The 22830-nt window shown below is 41.7% G+C and overlaps 3 protein-coding genes across 3 annotated transcripts in view; all 3 read left to right on the forward strand.

Annotated features, from left to right (window-relative positions):
• The window catches only part of LOC309355513 (olfactory receptor 10A2-like), a gene marked incomplete at its 3' end in the record, with an annotated part of 49601 nt that extends 47045 nt beyond the window's left edge, over positions 1-2556 (forward strand). The window contains exon 2 of the mRNA XM_081886451.1: positions 1602-2556. Within this exon, the coding sequence (XP_081742577.1) occupies positions 1603-2556 (954 nt within the window). The 5' untranslated portion in view covers position 1602. The remainder of the gene's footprint in view (positions 1-1601) is intronic.
• A 3469-nt stretch (positions 2557-6025) lies between these two features.
• LOC309355519 (olfactory receptor 10A2-like) lies at positions 6026-6979 on the forward strand (the record flags this gene model as incomplete). Its single annotated transcript, XM_081886457.1, has 1 exon — positions 6026-6979. One exon carries the CDS (start codon positions 6026-6028, stop codon positions 6977-6979), a length of 954 nt encoding a protein of 317 aa, XP_081742583.1.
• An 11068-nt stretch (positions 6980-18047) lies between these two features.
• LOC309356131 (olfactory receptor 10A7-like) lies at positions 18048-18974 on the forward strand (the record flags this gene model as incomplete). Its single annotated transcript, XM_081887310.1, has 1 exon — positions 18048-18974. One exon carries the CDS (start codon positions 18048-18050, stop codon positions 18972-18974), a length of 927 nt encoding a protein of 308 aa, XP_081743436.1.
• Between the last annotated feature and the right edge of the window lie 3856 nt (positions 18975-22830).

The following is a 22830-nucleotide window of genomic DNA, read 5'->3' on the forward strand; positions in this document are numbered from 1 at the left end:
TCTTTCTTTCTTTCTTTCTTCCTTCCTTCCTTCCTTCCTTCCTTCCTTCCTTCCTTCCTTCCTTCCTTCCTTCCTTCCTCCCTTCCTTTCTTTATCTATCTATCTATCATCAATCTATCTATTATCATCTAACATCAAACACATCTCTCTGTTGGGAGAAAAAAGAACTTTAGTGGTCTAGCTGGTTACTAAAGTCATTTCTAAATTACCTATTTATTGAGTATTGATACAGATTTCTTTGTACAGTTTGTGGCAAGGTTATGCATCATCCACACTTATATTTTCTCCACAATTTCCAGACATTGTCTGCAATTTAAAGCTTCTTTTCTGAATGCTTCCACACCACCACCTCCAGAGCTTTCTCGTAAAAACACAATCTTGAAAGTTGAATTGGGGTAGATGTCAAACCTCAGAAAACCCGAATTGACATTTGCTCTGATTCTGCCTGGAAGAGTGGGTTTTCATGGAGAAAACTCTGGCATGCGGGGGTGGGGGTAGGGAGGAGAGACCAAGGACACAATCTCAGATTTGTGTTTTGAAAATGATGGGGAACAGAGCATTAATTCTTGTTTGTTTGCACGAGGTTATACAATGTGGTCAAGAAAGTGTTTTCCCATTACAGTATATTTCTTGGCATCAGTCTGTCTCAGAGGACAATCAAACCACTGAATTGGCAGAAATGAATGGATATTCTGGCCTGCCCAGATGACCAGACCCCCTTCTCAACCTCACTGATGAAGTCAAGATGAAACAGCAATACATTTGGCACCAGCTGAACTGTAGTTGTCCCAGAAGACAGCTTCTGGGAGCCACAGGTAACAGCTGAGTGGAGGGTGGGGACCAAAGGGGAAGAAACTACCCCAGAAGAATCATGTCTGTACCAACAGAGTTACTAGCCCTCCCCAAACACCCCATACATTGTCTGCAAGGGGGTTGGACCTGATGACCCTTACGTCCCTTCCAGCTCTACAATTCTATAATTCTATGTCTGCACAGCCATATGCCCCATAGAATGAAGAATGAAGGGCTTTAAAATTATTTCAAAAGAAGTATCACAGTGGATAACTGATTAGCTACATTAATGAATCTGCCTGCTCAGTGAATAATTCATTGTGATCTGTCTTGGAGCACAGCTCCCAGAGGGAAGAATCTGGCAGAATAAAACATGGTGAAGAGGCAAATACACTGAAAGCAGTGTATACCTTCTATAACTGTGCCTGAGAAATCTCTAGTGCAACTAGGGCGTCAGGAACAGAGAGCTGGGTGTGATCTTCCGGGGCTTCAGTAAGTATCAGATTGTTTTCTTTTGTAGCTATTGACATGTTTCACTCTGAAAGAACACACTTTGTACATTCCTTCTCATGAATGATACTAAATAATTTCTTGGACAATGTTTATTTTTCAAGTTTGATGCCTTTTAATAATTTTATTTAAGAACAATTCTACCAAAGGTTAGCACGTGCTATGTTTAATAAAGAAAATGATTATTATATAGTCTGGCAGTCAATGAACATAGTTCCACATATAATCTATATATAAAGATTGTGTATAGCCGAACAACCTTACTCTAACTTCATTAGTTCTTTATGTTCTCTTTCCAGGATGAAGAACAGAAAAGAATACATTCTACAAAACAGTACAGCACCAGCTATATTCATCCTCCTGGGTCTTTCTGATGATCCAAACCTGCAAAGTACATTGTTCTCCGCTTTCCTGGTACTCTATATCATCACTCTGGCAGGAAACCTTCTCATCATTCTTCTGACATTGGCTGACCCTGCCCTTCACACCCCCATGTATTTCTTCCTAAGAAACCTGTCTTTTCTGGAGATCTGCTACACATCGGTGAATGTCCCTAAGATGCTGGCAAACCTCCTTTCTGGAAATAAATCCATCTCCTTCATTGGATGTGCTCTACAGACCTACTTTGTATTCTTCCTTGGTGGGTCAGAATGTTTCCTTTTGGCCTCAATGGCCTATGATCGATATGTTGCCATTTGTAAGCCCTTACACTACCACGTCCTGATGAGCCAAAAAGTTTCTATTACTTTAGCTGTGGCATCTTGGCTAAGTGGGTTTCTGATGTCCTTTGGACACACCAGTATGGTGTTTACTGTCTCCTACTGTGGCTCCAATGTGATCAACCACTTCTTTTGTGACATTCCCCCTTTGCTGAAATTGGCTTGTGGGGACACCTCAAAGGTTGAGATTGCAGTCTTTGTGGTGGCTATGATTTTTGTGACCTTGCCTTTTATCCTGATCTTGATGTCTTATGCTGGCATTATAACAACCATTTTGAAGATCTCATCCTCTGAAGGTCGGAAGAAGACCTTCTCCACCTGCTCTTCACACCTCATTGTGGTGACCTTGTTCTATGGTTCTGCTTGTATTACATATTTGAAGCCCAATTCCACTTACTCACCAAACACTGACAAATATCTATCACTCTTCTATACTGTTATCGGTCCCATTTTGAACCCCCTCATATACAGCTTGAGGAATAAAGAGGTAAAACATTCCTTTAAAAGAATCTGGGGTAGAAGACCTTTTGGGTGATAAAAATTAACTGACGTATTGTGGGTGTTCCAAAACAGGTAGTGTCTTGTGCCTACTAATTTCTGAATTCATTAGCTTGGATCCAGAATGATTTAGGAGAACTGTGGTCCCCTTAAAATTAATGGGATTAAGTTAATTGTGATTTAATATATGACCCTTGATTTAAATGGCAATTTTTTTCATCTAACCTTGCCTTTATATACCTAACAGCTCAAACAGTTGGATAATTTATAGTAAATAAATTTGTGTGAGGAACGATTGTGGTTCCCTCCTAGTGAAATCTCCAAAAATCCCCCAAAAGATATCTCTGTGAGAGTTGAGTATTCCTCCTAAACAATTTGTGTTGGAGAATGGATGGAAACTATTGGGGGAAGTGGGAATCATCCTCAATTAAGCTTGGAACCTAATATAACTTAATATGAAAGTCATTCTCTGACAGAAAGTTTCCTGTCCCTTCATCCAATACCATCGGAGCCGAAGGGTAAACTGCATGCTTTATATGCAAAAGGTCCCATGTTCAGTCCAGGCAGGGCTGGGGAAGATTTTTTTCTGAAACTCTGGGGAGCTTCTGCCAAGCTGCATTCAGATGTGGGGTTTATTGCATGTGTTTTTCTGATTATGATGCTAGTGCTTCTGTCCCAATTTAGAACATCCCTTTTGTACTGCAATAGCAGCTGCATTCCAGAACTGTGGATTTTTTGTTTTATGTTTTTTTTAAAAAAATCTGTTCCCACCATGCTGCACTAGATTTTAAATGGCAAGAAAGAATTATATGCAGGGCTACTCTCACATTTTGTCGCATAATCTCACAATGCAATAATTAGCATGCTTCTGTTCCAGAGGTGTTTCCATTTGTCTGAATCAGCCAGTACTAAGAACCACAAACCCACCTTTTCCCTGCATTAACTTCCAAAATTTGCTGAGACTAAATTAGCAGTGATTGACATTCCCCTGGCTACTGACTGCCTTGTGATTGTCTGGACAGTGCCAGATATCATGCAAGATCTACCAGGATCAAACCTCTTGGAAGTGAACTGTTGTCATATTGCCCATTGTCTCTGAACATCCCTCATATTACTTGACCATCATGGACCCTCCACATTTCCCTTTTTGACAGGGATAGTCCTGGATTTACAGAAGCTGTCTCAGTTTCTGATTTGATCCCAGAATGTCCTGCTTTTCCTTAGGATGTCCCTATTTGCATTGGAGAAATGGAGGTATGGAGTTAGGCAACCCCCGAGCCAATTAGATAAGTAACTATAGAGCCTTTAGAAGATATCTGAATGTTGCCCTGTACAGGGGAGTTTTTAAAAATTTTATTCAGTTTTTATATATGTTGGAAGCCACCCAGAGTGGGCAGGGGATTTAAAATGATAGCAGCAGCAGTGCAGCAGCAGCAACAACACTAAAGATACTAATAATAATAAATAATAATAGAAGAAGATGACCCTCTTTTCATTGGATAAATATTGGAGGGTCTGCAATCAGTGCTGCTACTTTGCATAGAATGAGACCCAAAGGCTGATTGTAAGTAGCTGCAGTAAGGTAGGTACTACAGGTGGTTGAACCAGTTAACCCTCAGTGTCCCTTCTAACTCTACGATTCTATAATACTATGATTGGCAGGCATCACATAATTTGTGGGTTTTTTATTCTTTAATCTTGTTGAAGCAGCTTTCTGTCTTCCATTTGCCCTCTTACTTTCCGCTTAGCTCTTAATAAACTTCATCCATATAACTGTCTGGATTATTGTGTGTATTGTTGCCAGACCCAAAGGGCTTTTTTCACTTGTGTGTCTACAACATTTTGGAGTCATGCTACATGTGATGAGATGAGATTGGAGTCTGCCATGGAGGAGAAAGCTAAATTGGGGTCACAGAAGATCCAGGAAGGCTAGTTGCTCTCTGTGTCTCTCCTTCTCATTACCTGCCTTGGATCCTCTGAAACCACCCATTTCTGGGCAGAGCATGTTAAGCAGTTGTCGGGAGGACTTACTTGCTAGTTTTGGCTTAACTGGCCTACAGCCAGACTGACAGCGGTGGAAAGAAAGCGACAAAGGTTCACCCCACTCCTACCACTGTACTTTTTACCACTGTACTCTGTATGCCACATGCTGCCAACTACAACTTTTATTGGTGAAACCAAGCCTAGTCTCAGTCATTCATGAAAATCACCCCTGTAGCCCTTTCAAAGGCAAATGCAAAATATCTCTCTCTCTCTCTCTCTCTCTCTCTCTCTCTCTCTCTCTCTCTCTCTCTCTCTCTCTCTCTTCCTCTCATCTTTCTATCATCTATCATCTATCTGTCTATCATCATCTATCATCAAGCACAATAGTTTTCATGGAGAAAGCTCTTGCTAGCTGGTTGCGGGGTGGGGGGGAAGAAACCAAGGACACAATCTCGGATTTGTGACTGGAAAATGATGGGGAACTCAGCATGAATTCTTGTTTGTTTGCAGCAGGTTATACAATATGGTCAAGAAAGTGTTTACCCATTACAGTATATTTGTTGGCATCATTTTGTCTCAGAGAACAATTAAACCACTGAACTGGCAAAAATGAATGGAAGTTCTGGGCTGCCCCCCCCTCTCAACCCCACTGATGTGGTTTAGAGGAAAACAGCAATACATTTGGCACCAGCTTAACTGCAGAAGTTGACCCAGAAGACAGCTTCTGGGAGCCACAGGAAACAGCAGTGGAGGGTGGGGACCAAAGGGGAACAGACTACCCAAGAAGAATCATGTGTGTACCAAAAGAGGTATTACCCCTCCACAAACACCACACACACCCCATGCAGGGGCTTGGACTTGATGACCCTTACGTCCCTTCCAACTCTACAATTCTATAATTCTAAGTCTGCACGGTCATATGCCCCACACAACAAAGGATGAAGGGCTTTAAAGTTATTTTAAAAGAAATATCACAATGGATAACTGAATAGCAACATTAATGCATCTGCCTGATCAGTGAGTTACTCTTTGTGATCTGTCTTGGAGCACAGCTCCCAGAGGGAAGAATCTGGCAGAATAAAACATGGTGAAGAGGCAAATACACTGAAAGCAGTGTATACCTTCTATAACCGTGCATGAGAAATCTCTAGTGCAACTAGGGTGTCAGGAACAGAGATCTGGCTGTGACCTTCCAGGGCTTTAGTAAGTACCAGATTATTTTCTTTTGAAGACTTTGACATGTTTCACTCTGAAGGAACACATTTTGTACATTCTTTCTCATGAATGATACTAAATAATTTCTTGGATAATGTTTATTTTTCAAGTTTGATGCCTTTTAATAATCTTATTTAGGAACAATTCTACCAAAGGTTAGCTCTTGCTATGTTTAATAAAGAAAATGATTATTATACAGCCTGGCAGTCCTTGAACAAATAATCCCACATATAATCTATATAAAAAGATTGTGTATAGCTGAACAATCTTACTCTATCTTCATCAGTTATTTATGTTCTCTTTCCAAGATGCAGAACAAAAAAGAATACATTCTACAAAACAGTACAGCACCAGCTAAATTCATCCTCCTGGGTCTTTCTGATGATCCAAACCTGCAAAGTGCATTATTCTCCACTTTCCTGGCACTCTATATCATCACTCTGGCAGGAAACCTTCTCATCATTCTTCTGACGTTGGCTGACCCTGCCCTGCACACCCCCATGTATTTCTTCCTAAGAAACCTGTCTTTTCTGGAGATCTGCTACACATCAGTCAATGTCCCTAAGATGCTGGCAAACCTCCTTTCTGGAAATAAATCCATCTCATTCATTGGATGTGCTGTGCAGACCTACTTTGTATTCTTCCTTGGTGGGTCAGAATGTTTCCTTTTGGCCACAATGGCCTATGATCGATATGTTGCCATTTGTAAGCCCTTACACTACCATGTCCTGATGAGCCAAAATGTTTATACTACTTTAGCTGTGGTGTGTTGGTTAAGTGGGTTTCTGATGTCCTTTGGACACACCAGTAGGGTGTTTACTGTCTCCTACTGTGGCTCCAATGTGATCAACCACTTCTTTTGTGACATCCCTCCTTTGCTGAAATTGGCTTGTGGGGACACTTCTGGGGTTGAAATTGGACTCTTTGTGGGGGCTATGATTTTTGGGACTTTGCCTTTTATCATGATCTTGATGTCTTACACTGGCATTATAACCACTATTTTGAAGATCTCATCCTCTGAAGGTCGGAAGAAGACCTTTTCCACCTGCTCTTCACACCTGATTGTGGTGACCTTGTTCTATGGTTCTGCTTGTATTACATATTTAAAACCCAATTCCACTTACTCACCAAACACTGGCAAATATCTCTCTCTTTTCTATACTGTTATCGGTCCCATTTTGAACCCCCTCATATACAGCTTGAGGAATAAAGAGGTAAAACGTGCCTTTAAAAGAATCTGGAATAGAAAGCCTTTTGGGTGATAAAAATAAACCAACACATTATGGGAGCTCCAAAATAGGTAGGAACTTGTAACTTCTAACTTCTGAAAACATTAGCTTGGATCCAGAATGATTTAGCTGAACTGTTTTCCTTTTAAAAATAATGGGATTAGGTTAATTATGTTTTAATCTAAATCCCATTGATTTAAAAGGAAAACTAATTCATCTAACCTTGCCTGGATCTCACCTAACAGACTGGCTAGGACAACCCAGTCAGAGGAATGGGTACCAATAATAATAATAAGTAGAGATTAGAAAAGTTTTTATTGAAAAAAAAAAGTTTGAGGGAGGATTATGTGAGGTCCTCTACTGCTGTAACCACCAGAAAGATCTCCCACAAAGGTCCCTCTGACTTAGAAATCTTCCTACGCAATGTGCATTCTGGAATGGATGGAAAACAATGTAAAAGGTCCCATGTTCAGTCCAGTTAAGGCTGGAATAGATTCTTGCCTGAAACCCTGGAGATCTACTGCTAGCCTGCATTCAAAAGTGGGGTTTATTGCATGAGTTTTTGTTGTTTTGTCCCACTTTCTAGCATCCCTTTCATACAGCTATAACTGTTACATTCCAGAACTGTGACTTTTTGATTACTATCCCACCATGTTGCACTATATTTTATATGGCCGGGGGGGGGGGCAGAATACTGTCCCAAATTTTGTCATATGAAATTGCAATGCAAAGCTGACATGATTTTCTGAGTCAATGCCAGTGTGGTGTAGTGATTAAGAGCGGTAGACTCGTAATCTGGTGAACTGGGTTCGCTTCCCCGCTCCTCCACATGCAGCTTCTGGGTGACCTTGGGCTAGTCACACTTCTCTGAAGTCTCTCAGCCTCACTCACCTCACAGAGTGTTTGTTGTGGGGGAGGAAGGGAAAGGAGATTGTTAGCCACCCTGAGACTCCTTAAGGGGAGTGAAAGGCGGGATATCAAATCCAAACTACTATTCCTCCTCCTTCTCCTCCCCCCCCTCCTCCTTCCCCTCCCCTTCTTCTTCTTCTTCTTCTATGGGGCTACAAGCATCCCCCCCCCCCGGAAACAATTAACAAGGAAGTGTGCACTAACATTTCACTAGATTTCCAGAAGTGCTTCTCATGTTGTGTGAAATATATAACGTGAAAATTAAAATGCTGGGAAGGTGCAATTAAATTAAAATGCTGGGAAGGTGCAATAAAGTGGCATCTGGATACAGCTCTTGTACAGCTCTAGACCACACTGAGATAGATGGACCAATATCAGAATCAGTTTCTAGACCCCTGCCCACCATCCTACATTGTTCAGGACAGCCCCATGACCTTCCATATAAGGTGTTTAATGTGTCACATGTAGCTACTGCAGTAAGAAAGGAATCAGAAGCATCCCTTCCAATGACTTTCTTAAGGGAACCTAACTTCAATTCCGATCTTAAAAAAATAAAAAAAATCTATTGACAACAAAAAATTGACCCAATTGCCTCAACAAGTGTGCCTGTTTTGAATTTTGCAATAATATACTTAATCTCTTCCACAGAGGAAATTGATGGTTTCACAATATAACAAGAGATGTATTGTGTATGTTTCCTGATATATATTGTTAATACTGCATTTTGTTTAATGGTGCTGGTAACACAAATTGGGGGTTGAAGAATAAATTATGTAAATAGAAACATGTATTCATAGTGTGTTGTTGTTATCGGCTTGAAGCTGATTCTGCACTTTGCATGTTCATCACTGTAGTGTCAGTCTATATACTACAAAATACTGTTTGCAATCTATTGAGCTCCCATGGCAAATGACACTCTGGAAGGAAGAGCGAAATAGTTATCTTGACCGTATGTAACTAGCTTAGCCTAGTTATTGAACATCTCCATTCTGGGTTAACTTGAAAGTGCCAAGCCTTAGAGTCTAGTTCTCTCAGAGTTATGTTGGTCACCTGTACCAATGCAAGAGATTATGATGCCTGTGGTTCAAATGGCATCCTCTGGCTCCACACTGAACAAATTCTTTTTGGCCCATTCAAACTGCTGATCCGTCTCCATCCATATCTCTCTCTCTCTCTCTCTCTCTCTCTCTCTCTCTCTCTCTCTCTCTCTCTCTCTCTCTCTCCATCCCTGCCCAGTTTTCACCTGCTCTGCAGTGACCTGAGAGTTGGCAAAATCATATAGTGTTAGGAGTTATATAAATAGGTCAATGTGATCACATTAGTGTAGGTGTGTGGAATAATTTACCAAGTAGGTTAAGGTTAGGTCAGCACCGTTAGGCACCTTGGAGTTCTGATATTTGCCGTAGAAACCCTCTCAGGCCAATTAATATATTTCAACCACCCACCCAAAAAACCCATGAAAATGTTTGGGTTAGGGGGTAGTTTTGTGAAATCCCCCACCTACCAGTTTGATTTGCTGATTCATCAGTGCATTAACATGGGAGTAAGAACCATTAAACTCAGTGTGATTTACTTCTGAGAACAAATCAGAACTGCATTATTAATATCAGATTTGCCCCCTCTTTAAAAAAGCAAAAGCAAAATACACCACAGTGGGACACCTTTTAAAGCTTTGGGTCTACTGTCAGATTTGGACTTCCTCTCAGTGTTTCCCTGGAACATTCTTATTTTAAATGTGGGTTTTTCCCCCAGTTCAGACTTTCCTAGGATTGAAAACCTCTGCATTTCAAGGGGAAAAGGTCCAGGTCAACTCTGGGAAGAGGAAGATGTAATGTGAACACCTGTACACTAACAGGGGCACAGGCCAGTGCATGTTCAGTTTTTGTTCCACCGTGTACAAGTGAGTCCTGGAGGACCTGTTCCCTATCCTGAAGGCATTTGTCCACCAGGCTTGGGAGGGCAGGGCCCTGACTGACTCCAGCTACAAAAGCTGAGGCTGCTGAACAGAATCTTGGACAGGGGGTTTGTTCTGGGGGGTGGGGGTGCTGTTACTGATATTAATGTTTCGTATCTTTATATAAGATCTTAATACTATTTATGTGGATATTGTTCAAATTGGTTGTGTATTTTTTGATGTTTCGATTTATTGTCAATGACTACTGTTGTTACGTTGTGATTATATATTTTTTTCATGCTGTAAGCCACCTTCAGCATAGTTTAAACTATGGAAAGGCAGCATACAAATAAATTATGTATGTTCTTTGTGTATATATATTATGTATATATTTCCCTGAGTGGGAAAGAAAGCAGCTATTTTTAATGCAACAACCATTTTGCATTCTTCGGATTTCAAAAAAGCACCTCAGAACAGTGTTTTCTGGGTTGGGGGTACATTGCAGTTGCCCCAATTCACTTTCCCTTTGAAAGAATGTTACCTCAATCCCAAAATCCAGACGGGTGCATAGAGAAAGGGGAGCATGAGCACTGCTTAAAATAATGTAATATGGGCCCTGCTGGGACAGACCAAATACTTCCTGCTCTCACAGTGGCCAACAGTGATGGGCAACTATGTCTATTTCAGTTTCTCTGAGTTTCTCATTTTACCTGTCTTAAGTACAGTTCACCATGTTTCCACTTCAGTTTCTGGTGTGTGTGTGTGTTTATGAAACTTTGTCACCATTTTAGTGCATGTTTATCCTACAATACACATATTCATATGCAATTTTGTCTGATATACACAGCCCAGCAAGCAAAGTCTTAGAATATAATTCCTTTTGTGTGTGTTTTTTCCACTAATATATACCTTTAAAACATTATATATTTTATTAGATTTATACCCACTTTTCTTTCATCTGGTAAACTAAGGTAACATGCATGTAGCTCTCAACCAGTTAGCCATCCAGAAATTGACCAGACACAGACCTATTCAGGTTCAGCAATGTAATGGCAATGTGGCCCTTTATAGCACAGTTTGAGACTATGGACACCTTCCCCTAATATACATTTTTTTTTTAGTATACACTTTTTTGGGGGAGGGAGGAAGTTGGATAAGTGCAAATTTCAAGGATTGGCTGTGTTATGGTTTGCATAATGTTATGAGCAGAGCAAATGAGGACAACTTGCATCAGACTGAAAATCCTCCCCAACCCTTTGGGTACCCCATTTCTTACATTCCTCCATTGTGAGAATTTCACATTTATTTCTATTTTCTGTTTTCTGTTCTTTAACCAATTACACAAGAGGACCTCTTCTCATATCTCAGGACAAACAAACAAACAAACGTATTCAGGAGCTTGTGCTGAAGGACATTGTTGAAAAGTTTTTGAAGTACACATTGTCTCTTCAGTCACTCCAACCCACGGAGTGGGTACCTATGTTCTATGGACAGGCTCAAACAGAGGGCAAGTCTTCTTCAACAAGACATTCTTATACATGTTTAAATCATTTGATCTTTACTTTCCACCACTTCTCCTGGAATAAATGTTCATCAGCCTGTAATTTCCTGGATTCCCCCAGGATACATTTAAAAATGGTGCTACATTAGCCACTTCCTTTGGGTTTGGAGGGGTGGGTTACATAGAGGAAGGTCACATATTGAATTGGAGGAAGGGGTGGGTCGGGTTTAAAACTGTGCCAGAGATCATAGAGAGTAAAAAAATGGGATAATGGAATAGATGAAATTATAGTTAGAACTGCATAATTTAAAATCACTTTGACATCCACCCTATTTCTAACCTCCCTTTGTCTTTTACTTGACTATTCTCTTCAGCATTCCTTAAAATAAAAATTAAAAAATTATTTTACTTCGGATTCTGGATTAATCAAATATTTGCACTTTTTCACAGTTTAATACCTGATCATTATGTATGTGACAGATATTCAAGACTCTGCACTCAATATGCATGAAATTTCTTCCAGTAGTGCAGGGGTCAGCACCTTTTTCAGCTGTGGGTGGGTCCACCATCCCTCATACCTTGTGGGGGGCCAGACTATATTTTTTTGGGGGGAGGGAATGAATAAATTCCTATGCCCCACAAATAACCCAGAGATGCATTTTAAATAAAAGCACACATTCTACTCATGTAAAAACACCAGACAGGCCCCACAAATAACCCAGAGATGCATTTTAAATAAAAGGATGCATTCTATTCATGTAAAAACATGCTGATTCCTGGACCGTCCATGGGCCAGATTGAGAAGACGATTGGGCTGCATCCGATCCCCAGGCCTTAGGTTGTATACCTCAGTAGTGTATACCTCACAGCAGAGAATGAGATTTGTAACAAATACAAGATCCCTCCATCCTAGAGATGTGCAGAGCCTCTACCAGCATCCTTCCCATCCACCTGATTTGTTAATTTCTCTGCTTTTATGCATCAATTTCTTCAGGGCTTGCAGCACATCTTTATTTCTCAGACTGTATATGAAGGGGTTGAGTGCAGGCGTGATGACTATGTAAAACACAGATGCTATTTTGACATGCTCCTTGGATGCACTGGATTTTGGTCTCAGGTATATTGAAAGGACAGATCCAAAAAAGAGTGTGACCACAGTCAAGTGTGAGGAGCAAGTGGAGATGGCCTTTCGCGTCCCCAGACCAAAATGGCTACCAAGGATGGTGTAGAGTATGCGAGTATAAGACACAAGTATTAACAAAAGAGGTAATATCAAGGTGAACACACAGGAAATAAACATGCACATCTTGGCTTGGTGTGTCCCTCCATAAGCTATACTGACTAAGGCTGGCATTTCACAGAGAAAATGGTCTATCTTGTTATGGTCTCCAAAGGATTGTTTCAAAGTGAATGCAGTGTTGATGGCAGAAAAGAAGAAACCACCCACCCAAGAAGTAGTAGCCATTGCAATACAGGTCCGCTTGGTCATCATGAGGCTATAGTGCAGTGGAAAGCAAATGGCAACATGACGGTCATATGACATGACGGTGAGAAGAAAACATTCTGTAATGCCAAATGAAAGGAAGAAATACAGTTGCACAGCACACTGGATCAGTGGGATGCTCTTTTTCTCAGCCAGAAGGTGAGCATCTGGGGCACCACTGTTGAAGTGTAGCAAACCTCCAAGATGGAGAAGTTAGATAAGAAGAAATACATCGGTGTGTGAAGGCGAGAATCTGCTTTGACCAAGACGACTATGAGCAGGTTGCCAATCACAGCTGTTATGTAAATCACATTGAACACAGCAAAAAGTGCAACTTTGATTGTAGCGTTGTCTGTAAGCCCCATTAAGATAAATTCCTTCGGCAAAGTGGTCTGATTGCTTTCTTTCATTATATCTAAAAGAAAGATTATCATGGTCGTCAATTAGCTATGGTCCAACACAGGTTGCCATCTCCTGTAGCAGCCTACTTGAGAGTAAGCCCCATTTAATTCAGTGGAACATGCTTCTGAGTAGACCTGATCCAGTTTGTTCTATAAATGCCCATTATTTTCTGTTGGATTGAGGCCACCATCTTTATACTGACATATAATACCAACATTATAATGATTTGCTGTTTCCTGAACAATTTCCACCCCCAGTTCAAAGTGCTATGCATTTAAATATTTATTATTTAAACATTTAAAGCTCTGAATGCTTTGGGAGCTGGATAGCTAAAGGACCCACCTTTATTCACAGGTATTTCTCTGTGTGCTTCAGTCTTCAGAGGACTCTCTGCTCTAAGTTTCACCTCCATATGAGATGCTGCTGTTGACCACGAGGAAGGGGGCCCTCTTGTTGATGATGTCCAGGATTTGGAATGGCCTCTTATCTTTAGATGTCAGCCAAAAATTATATTGCTGAGACATACTTTTCACAGACCCTCCAAGTGTCCCTATTTTCCGGGGACAGTCCTGGATTTATAGTAGCCATCCTGGTTTCTGCTTTGATCCCGGAATATCCCACTTTTCCTTAGGATGTCCCTATTTGCATTGGAGAAATATTGGAGGGTATGGAGTTATCTGACCTGCAAGCCATCTGAAGGCAAAACTGTATAAAGAAGTTGTTTAATTCTTAATGTTTAATTGTATTTTTGTATATGTTGGAAGCCATAAAGGGGTGCTGCTGTGGACATAGCCTGGATGTGATTGTTTAGCCAAAGCTGTACTAATCTTTATATTCCCTCTGACCAATACAAATGCCATTCATTCAAATGCAAAGGAAATACAATGCAAATGTGAGGGCGTCATTAATTACATATCACTTGAGGATTGAAAACAAGAATAGCAAATACTGAACGTATTCTCTAACCTGGTTTCTCTTCCAGTCATGGGATAATTAAATGAACATCAGAAACTTTCAATTATTATTTTTAATCAGAATTTTCCAAAAGCCATAGTTCTCACTGACATTCTGAGACCCAATGATAAGTAATCTATGGCTAATTAGCCATTACTTGCCATTCCTCTCCTTAAAGCATCAAGTGTCTTAGAAATACAGCAACTGGTACCTGCAACCCATAAACATTCCTGATCCCATACATGGAAATTGGTACACTTTAGACTATGTAGTTCTTATTTTTTAGCACAGTATTTTAACTCTAATATTCATCTAGCCTCAAGTTGTGCGTTTGTTTAAAATGGATTACTATGGGTCTTATTTCTTTCCCTCTTCCCTCCACTTTCTATTGTTGTATTGAATATTAGAGAGTATAAATTACTGTTAATCCATGCTCTTAGAAGATAGTGTCCCTGCCAAACAGCAGTGTTTTCTGTTGCATGTGAAACAGAGAAAGCAAATGCTTTATATAAAATAATGTCCCTTGCTTGGGATTTGTTTAGCACATGAATAATACACACAGGGATAACTTGTAAGGATTTGCTGGGAGGAGATTCACATGAGACATACACTCTGCCCTGAATTTCTTTGGAAATCACAGTACAATTATTTTGGTGTGTCCTGAGGATTTAAGGTTACTTGTGATTCAAGACGATATCTGCACATCCATCCATTTACGTATGCTGAAGTAGCAATCAATATTGGATCTCTCCCAGTTATTACCTGCATGTTAACAATTTTGCATGGAGTTCTCTTAGGTGTCCTAAGGAACACTTGTAGGTTTGGGTGTTGTCAGCGACTGGGCAGAGGAGGAATGGTGGAGACTGCCTCCCCAGCCTGACCCTTCCAGAGAAGAAGACAGTTCAGAATTTCAACCACATTGAACATTCATAGCTTCCCTCAAAAATTCCTGGAAACTGTACTTTGTCAAGGATGCTGAGAGTTACTAGGAAACCCCCTTTCTCCCACAGAGGAATTTATTTTTAAATCATTCTGCCATTCTGCTTCATGGAGCCTTAGAAACAATTTCCAGGGCCTCGTGAAGCACTAGAAGTCATGTCCCAAGGTCTCGTGGGACCTCGGAGGTGGCGTCCGTGGTCTTGCAGGGCCTCCAATGTGACCTTCAAGACCTTATGAACCACTGAAAGTTGCATCTGACATCTTGCAGGGCCTTGGGGGTGGTGTCCAAGGCCTCAGAGGTTGAGTCCAAGGCTTTGTGGGGCCTCAGACATGACTTCTGGTGCTCCCAGGCACTGATGTGGCATGCGTGCCGTAACATGATGTCATCACATCACATTATGTTGTGCGCGCCGCTGGGCACCCACAACCTAGGGCCCAAGTTGGTGCCTCTGCTCAGTACTCTTAACAAATTATAGTTGCCATAATTCTTCCAGTGAAACCATGCCTACTTAAAGTGCTTTTGCTGATGGGACCTAAGAGTGCTTTAAATTTATGGTGTGAATGTGATATTAAAATACATTCATTCATATCCACAATTCAATGTGGAGCTAAATTGCAAAAAGCCACAACAATTAACTAGTTGTTTATACTGTAAATCCTAGGAGAATTACACTTAGAATTCCTCTGGTGCAACTGTAGGAGATTTAGGTTGAATCTTTATGGTGGAGCAGAACAAAAGCAGTGTTCTGCTTTTAGCTGGTGTTATCTGAGTAGTCTAAGGACAGCTTAGAAAGGTAAAGTTATCCTCAAAAAAAGCGAAAGTTGGGTTTATTAAAGATGGATCAGAGCCATCTTATGAACCATGTTCTGCAAGGTAAAACTGTAACGCATTGGTGTATGTCCTTTTAAGAATTCCAGTGGAATAATATTCTTGCACATACTCAGCAGAGTTGAAGCATGGAACAACCACCATTAGGGGCTATGAGCCTATAGTGAAAAAGGGGGGTTATTTTACTCAGAGCAAGCCCTGAAATTCTTTGAAGTGGGGCTTCTAAATTTCGTTTTTATTGTGGAGTTATTGGCACTGGCAACCATTTTAAGAAGGCTGCTGAGGAACTAAGGTGAGTGAATAGACAATTTCCCCCTTTGTGGCCAGTAAGACAAAGCTTCAAAAAAAGAGGTTTTGGTACTGAGAGTAGCAGCCTAAGATAGAATACTGTTATTGTCTGATGTGTGAGAGTTGCGTGTCGAGGTCCCCAAGCCACCCCCCAAATAACTCACAACGCACACTTAATTTTTGTTTAAGGTTTTTGGCATACTTTTGGCCACAACTTTATTTAAATACAAAACCGTGAGTGGTTGTTTAGGCATTGGTCAAGACTATCTGTCCCCCCGCCTGGGGACAGAACTGACTTCCGGGCACCACCAAAAGACAGTGTGGGGGAAAGCAAGTCGGGGAGAAATGGAGCTGAGTCATAGACCCTCAATTCTCATCCTCATGCTCCCCGAAGGCTTGCCGGCCCTAGTCCCATTACAGGGATTGGACGAAAAGATGGCAAGCCCCAGGATTCCTTTAACAGAATTCCCTTTCCGCAGCACCAATGGAGGGGCAGGCCCAGCCTATCCTAACCCCTCCTCCACCAATTTATAACTAATGCCTAACCGCAACCTTACAAGTTGTGACGATTTGCTACGCAGTAGGCAAAAACCAAATGGCCCAGCCAATCAGCCAGATGGACAAAATTCCTACCAGGCCCCTGCCCCAACGGCAGACAACCCCATGACAGGCATAGCAAGGTCAATGCAACAACCCCTTACTCAAGGGTGGGTGGGCGGGTGATCTGTTGCACGCAGCAAAGAGAAAGCTCCAGGCTGCGTGCAGAATATTTAAACATTTTACCCCTCTCACCAAAATTGCAACATAACTTTTACCCCAGCAACCCAGTGAACCAATCACTGCCCCAGGCCATCTTTAGAGACCCTGCCTGATAACAGAGGGGTGGCTCAGCAGACCCCACCGCAACACGTGCTCTCCATGAAGGAGAACACGCTTTATAAACTATATGTCTCTGTATCATTCCTTTCTTTCCAGTCCCTCCAGAGACCCTGGGGGAGGAAGGCACTTGGCAAATCCACACTGTGATCAACTCCTGCCTGGAAACCAATGTCCCCACTGTTGAAGGATGTGTGGGTCCAGAATTGGCCTCCACAGACACTTACAGACTCATCGTTAAAACCATGTTTATGGAAGACAAACTTACTCGGCTATGAGTGATTGCCAAAGAAAGAAAAAGAGCAGTGGCTTCAGGCAGTGTTACAGACAGGGATCATTCCTGGCCCTTGCTGGAGATGCTGGGAAAAAGAAATAACTGAGGAGCACATCTGAAGAAGTGAGGTTTGGTCCTGGAATTTTAAAGCAAGACATGTAAGAAAGAAGATGGGGGGGTAGGTTTAGTTATAGCGTCAAGGCATAGGCTGACCTGAAAAACATTTGCACAAGGTAGGAAATGGGAGAGTTGTTAAAGGTCAATCTACTTAACTAAAATGTGTTTGTGTGTGCATCAGAGAGAACGGGAGACAGAGAAGCATCCAGTACCCTTATGATATTTTTTTTAAGTGTGCATTTAAAAACAAACTTGTGATTGTTGTTTCATTTTGACTTAGTACCCACCCCTCACTCCAAGGTCATAGGGCCAAATCACAACAGTTAAAGATTAAAAAACAGTCGCTCACTTGAGTTTTATTTTTTAGTATATTTTGTGTGTGTACTGTGTGCATGCAATTATTTGTGTGCAGAACTGACTGAGTACAAATGGACTTGGACAAAGGAGGCCAAATAGGCCTACAGACTTAAGCCCCAGTAAAATGTCACTGATGTAATTAATCTCCAATTCCTTCATTTTCTTACTATTGTTTTACATAATACAGAATCCCTCCTTACAGGGACAGAAATGTCAAGAAATGTTGTTGTTGTTGTTGTTTTCTCTTCAGATGAGAGCACTCTGATGATACCATAAGAATGAATTCAACTTCCACCAGCTATTTCACGTTCCTTGGATTTCCCAGCCATTTGGAGGTGCAGATTCCCATGCTTCTTCTACTTTCTGCTGTCTACGTGGTCACTGTAACTGGGAACTCTTTCATCATTGCCATCACTTGTGCAGACACAAGCCTTCATTCCCCGATGTATTTTTTTCTGAGAGTGCTATCACTCCTGGAGATTTGCTACACCACTGTCACCCTCCCCAAGATGTTGCATGACCTTGTTTCAAGAGACAAGTCCATCTCATTCAGCTGCTGTGCTCTCCAGATGTATTTTCTTTTATTCCTAGGAACAGTAGAGTGCTTCCTCTTGGCTGTGATGTCTTACGACCGGTACCTTGCAATATGCCTACCCTTGCACTATATGGTTTTGATGTCCAAAGGTGTTTGTGTACGCCTAACTTTGGCTTCATGGCTGTGTGGCATTCTTCTTCCGCTGGTGAATACAAGCTGGGCATTCAGCTTGCCATACTGTGGCTCTAACAAGATCAACCATTTCTTCTGTGACTTCCCACCAGTTTTGAAGCTAGCCTGTGCTGATACATCTCTGAATGAAGCAGTGATGCTAGTGAGCAGTTTGATCATCACTCTGATACCTTTCGTCTTCATACTCATATCCTATGTCTGCATCCTTGGCACCATATTAAGGGTGCCTTCAGCTACAGGTAGGCAGAAGTTGTTCTCCACCTGTTCTTCACACCTCATCATGGTGACACTTTTCTATGGCACAGCCAGCTTTATGTACTTGCAGCCCAAATCCAGTTATTCTTTAGAACGAGATAAATTCCTCTCCCTTTTTTACACTGTTATAACACCAATGCTAAACCCCATCATTTACACCTTGAGGAACACAGAGGTGAAAAAGGCAATAAAGAGAATGACAAAGAGGAAAATATTGTTCTAATTTTTATGTTTTATTTTTAGTGGCTGCTGTGTACTTATTAATCACCCTAAATTTGGGATCTTCTTAAAGTTGTAAGCTTTGTTGTATATACTACATTGGTATATCATGCAATGAAAATCATAAATGCATAGAATTGTAGATTTGGAAGGGAACCTGGTGGGCATCTAGTCTGACCCCTTCCGCAGTGCAGGAATCTCAACACATAGTCCTCATCCAGCCTGAAATCATACCAGACCCTAGGGAAAGGGGGGGGTACACACAGCTACTTTGTATTCAGTGAGCTTAAGCGTGGGTGGCAGCACCCTAGATTGTGACTGTGAGCACAAGGATACACCCAAAGAAAGCAAAGCCTTCCTAATAAAATACGGTAATGAGAAACTTCAAGGAACAAAGCTCTACTATTTGTGTTGGCTAAGAGCAATGGATACTGGATTTTATAATGACTGTATTTTTCTTGAACTTATTACCCATCCTTTACCCAAAGGTCTCAGGAGAGAGAGAGATTTTTTACTATGGTCTGTCTTACACACCCAAAACATTGACTGGCTTTAAATTAACTTCAAAGTAAAAATAATTCTGCATTTCCCCCCCTCAACTCTGTCACTGACAGAAAACTTGATTCTGTGTATGAATATATGGAGCTGCCTTACACTAGGTCAGGTGATTTGTCCACCTCGTCTAGTGTAGTCTAATACAGGAGTAGCTAATGTGGAATCCTCTTAATGATGTTTGACTAAAATTCCCATCATCCTAGACCACTAGCATCATGAGCTGAGGTTGATGAAACAAAATACCTAGGGGGTTGGTTACCTCTGGTCTTATCTGACTAGCAGTGGGTTTGTGAGTTTTCAGGAAGAGATCCTTTCTATCATCCGTTCTATGAGCCTTCTGACTGGAGAAGTGAGGGATTGAACCAGGAACTGTTTTCATGCAACTTGCTTACTTACTTACTTAGCATATTGTTATATAACACCCACAATCTCTACAGCAGTGTGATATTCCAGGCAACTCCCTGTAATCTCGCATTGTTGTAGAGATTGGGGATGACGTGTAACACAGGATCTGTGTTTCCTTTTGGAAATGCTGCTTTGAGAAAGGCAAGGAGTGATGCCCAGTGGGTGTGTCAATAACTATTGGCTGAAGTTGTGTCAGCTCGTTCAACTTGCTGCTGACAGCAGCAACATTTGCAAAATGTATGAAGGCACAAAGACAGCATTGGAAGAGCTGGACGTCCACAAGATGATCATGTCCTTCCACAAAATATGTCTGGCACATCCAGTGTAATGGTTCATCCTTGGATGCTTTCCCTATAAAGAGTGGTGAAACAGGGCTGTGTTATTGTCCCAACTCTCTTTGGCATATTCTTCTCCTTGTTGTTCTCATATGCTTTCAGCTTCACTGAAGACAGTCTGTATCTGTATTTCCATTCCATCCCATTTAAGGAGCGATGGGGTCTGTTCAACCTGGCATGTCTCTGTGCCAAGACTGGCAAACTCTAAAGAAGCTCTACAGAGACTCATTGACCATTTTGCCCAAATCTGCATGGAGTTCGTCCTCTCTATCAACCTGACAAAGAACAACACCCTAGGTCAGGACATCGTCACCAGTACTCCAGGCAGATGGTAGATATTTTGTCTACTTGGCCTCCAGAATAACCACCAACTTTTCCATTGGTGCTGTGTATTGACAAGTGTATTGGCAATACACTTGTCAATAGCTCGCCTCTCCAAAAGGGTATGGGAGAATATGATGCTAACGTCCAATACAAAGGTGAAATACAAAGGCCTGCATGTTGAGCACACTGCTTTATGGAAGTGAATCATAGGCAACTTCCACCAGCAGTGGCACCTCAATATACATGGTGTCAGGAAGATTTTGGGCATCACAAAGATAAGCTCTCCCCACCCAACATTCCCAGCATGTTTGCACTTCTGTCTCAGTGACATTTGCACTATTGGTCATGTCCACAGAATGGAAGATGGCATGATCCCCAAGGACATGCTCTACAGGGAGCTTGCTTCAGATACTAGACCTGTTGGAAGACCAATTGTGCATTACAAAGATGTCTGCAAAGATGACATAAATGCTGGCAGCATTAGCCCTGCCATGTGGGAATCCATTGCAGATGGTCACAGTGCCTGGAAACAGTCAGGTCATGGATCCACAGAAGTGACCAAAGAAGGAATGAAGGCTGGGAGGGGTGCAGAAAGAAAAAGTGGCATGGTGCACTTGCAGCAGCAAAACCAGACGCCTTAATTTGTCCCATCTACAATAAAATATGGCTCCCTCATATTGGTCAATGATCTCTACAGTCACAGCATGCACTGTAACTCTCCAATAGTTTAACGTTAGTCAACACTGGCTATTTAATGAGCAGTGATTCTGATTTGTTTGCAGAGAACGTAGCTAATGTTGCATCAAAACGTCTGCTATCTCACACAATTCTCAATCACTTCCATTATTGCAAAAAACTCTAGTCTTTTATGGGCATTTGTTTGCACAAAACCTCCCAAACAATTATAATGAGCACTCACACTTTATAACGTGGGTGCCCTTTGCGGGATCGTGCGCGGGACTACAGTTCCCAGGGAGCTTAGTGGTAAAAGGGGGTTGGCTTGCTTCTCAGTATTATTATTCAGAGGCTTATGCACAGCCTCAGTAATCCAGGTTCTTGCTGGGAAGTGGGGCCAACCCCATTTATAAATAGGGGGGTGGAGCCAACAATAGCCAAGCAGTCGGCTCTGGAGATTCACCATCTCTACCATCCCTTTGTTTAATGTTTCTTGTTTGCAGGTTAACTTTTTCTTCCTATTTAGCAGGCACTGCTACACTCTTTGTATGGTTGCTGTTGAAGGAAGAAATTTTCCTGCATTGGCAGGTTTTGTCTTCCCCGTAGCAATTCGTCACAATTTTGGTGGTTATGGCCTTGGGTGGAATCCTTCAGTCTTTTCTTCCCTATATGGGAGGGTGGGGGCATGAAGTGGTGACTCACCCCCCCCCTGCATCGGCGATTCCAGTGTCCCCCTCTAAATGGTGTTATATATATGGGTGTCACTGGCCATACACTGAAAGGTCACCAGTGAACTACCCTGCATGCGGGGATATGGGCTGGGCTGCCTGCTACACTTACGTCTCGCAGAGCACCCCCATATCCCATTTACCCTGATGAGCCCCAGTTCCCCCCAGCTGGGGGGTTGGGAGGCATAGACACCCAAGGCCTAAGCCAAGGTCTTCCTACATTTTGAAGTTTAATAAAGTTGTGGCCTAATTTTAATTCCATATAACGTTGTCAGAGTCTTTATTCCTTCTGTATGATCCCTGGGGGCTGGGGCTGTCACCGCGTGGTCACGCAATGATGTCCATTCAATAACTGGCATAGTTTGCCCCCTTTTATTTTCATCCCATTGTATCCAATGAGAGGGAGACTTTCTTTAAAATCCTCCACTAAATATCAGGAAAGGTGCTTTCATTTGCATCTTTGCAGCAAGAGTCCAGAAGGATATTGGATAAGGTAGACAGACTCTACCCTTTCCCTCATACTTGGACTGCAACCTAAGAAAGCCAACATTTTCAGAAGAGTTTGCTGCAAATGTTTTGTTTCACTCCAACTCCACACAAATCATTGTAGAATGTCAAGCCCGCTAATCGTATTTGGTGAAATGCTCCCCACCCCCTTTGCTACTCACAAATAGTAGGAATAACTTCAAGATACCCTTTTTCCTCAACCCTACCTTGATGATCAGAGATGGAATTTTTGCAGGACCTCAAACACAATACTTTCTAAAGAAGTTATTTTACTGCGAGCCATGGTTTGTTGCATAATGGTGTGTTATCAAGTGATGTGTACAGGGGCACA

Source organism: Podarcis melisellensis, assembly GCF_964234715.1.
Source record: "Podarcis melisellensis genome assembly, chromosome: 13".
Lineage (NCBI taxonomy): Eukaryota > Metazoa > Chordata > Lepidosauria > Squamata > Lacertidae > Podarcis > Podarcis melisellensis.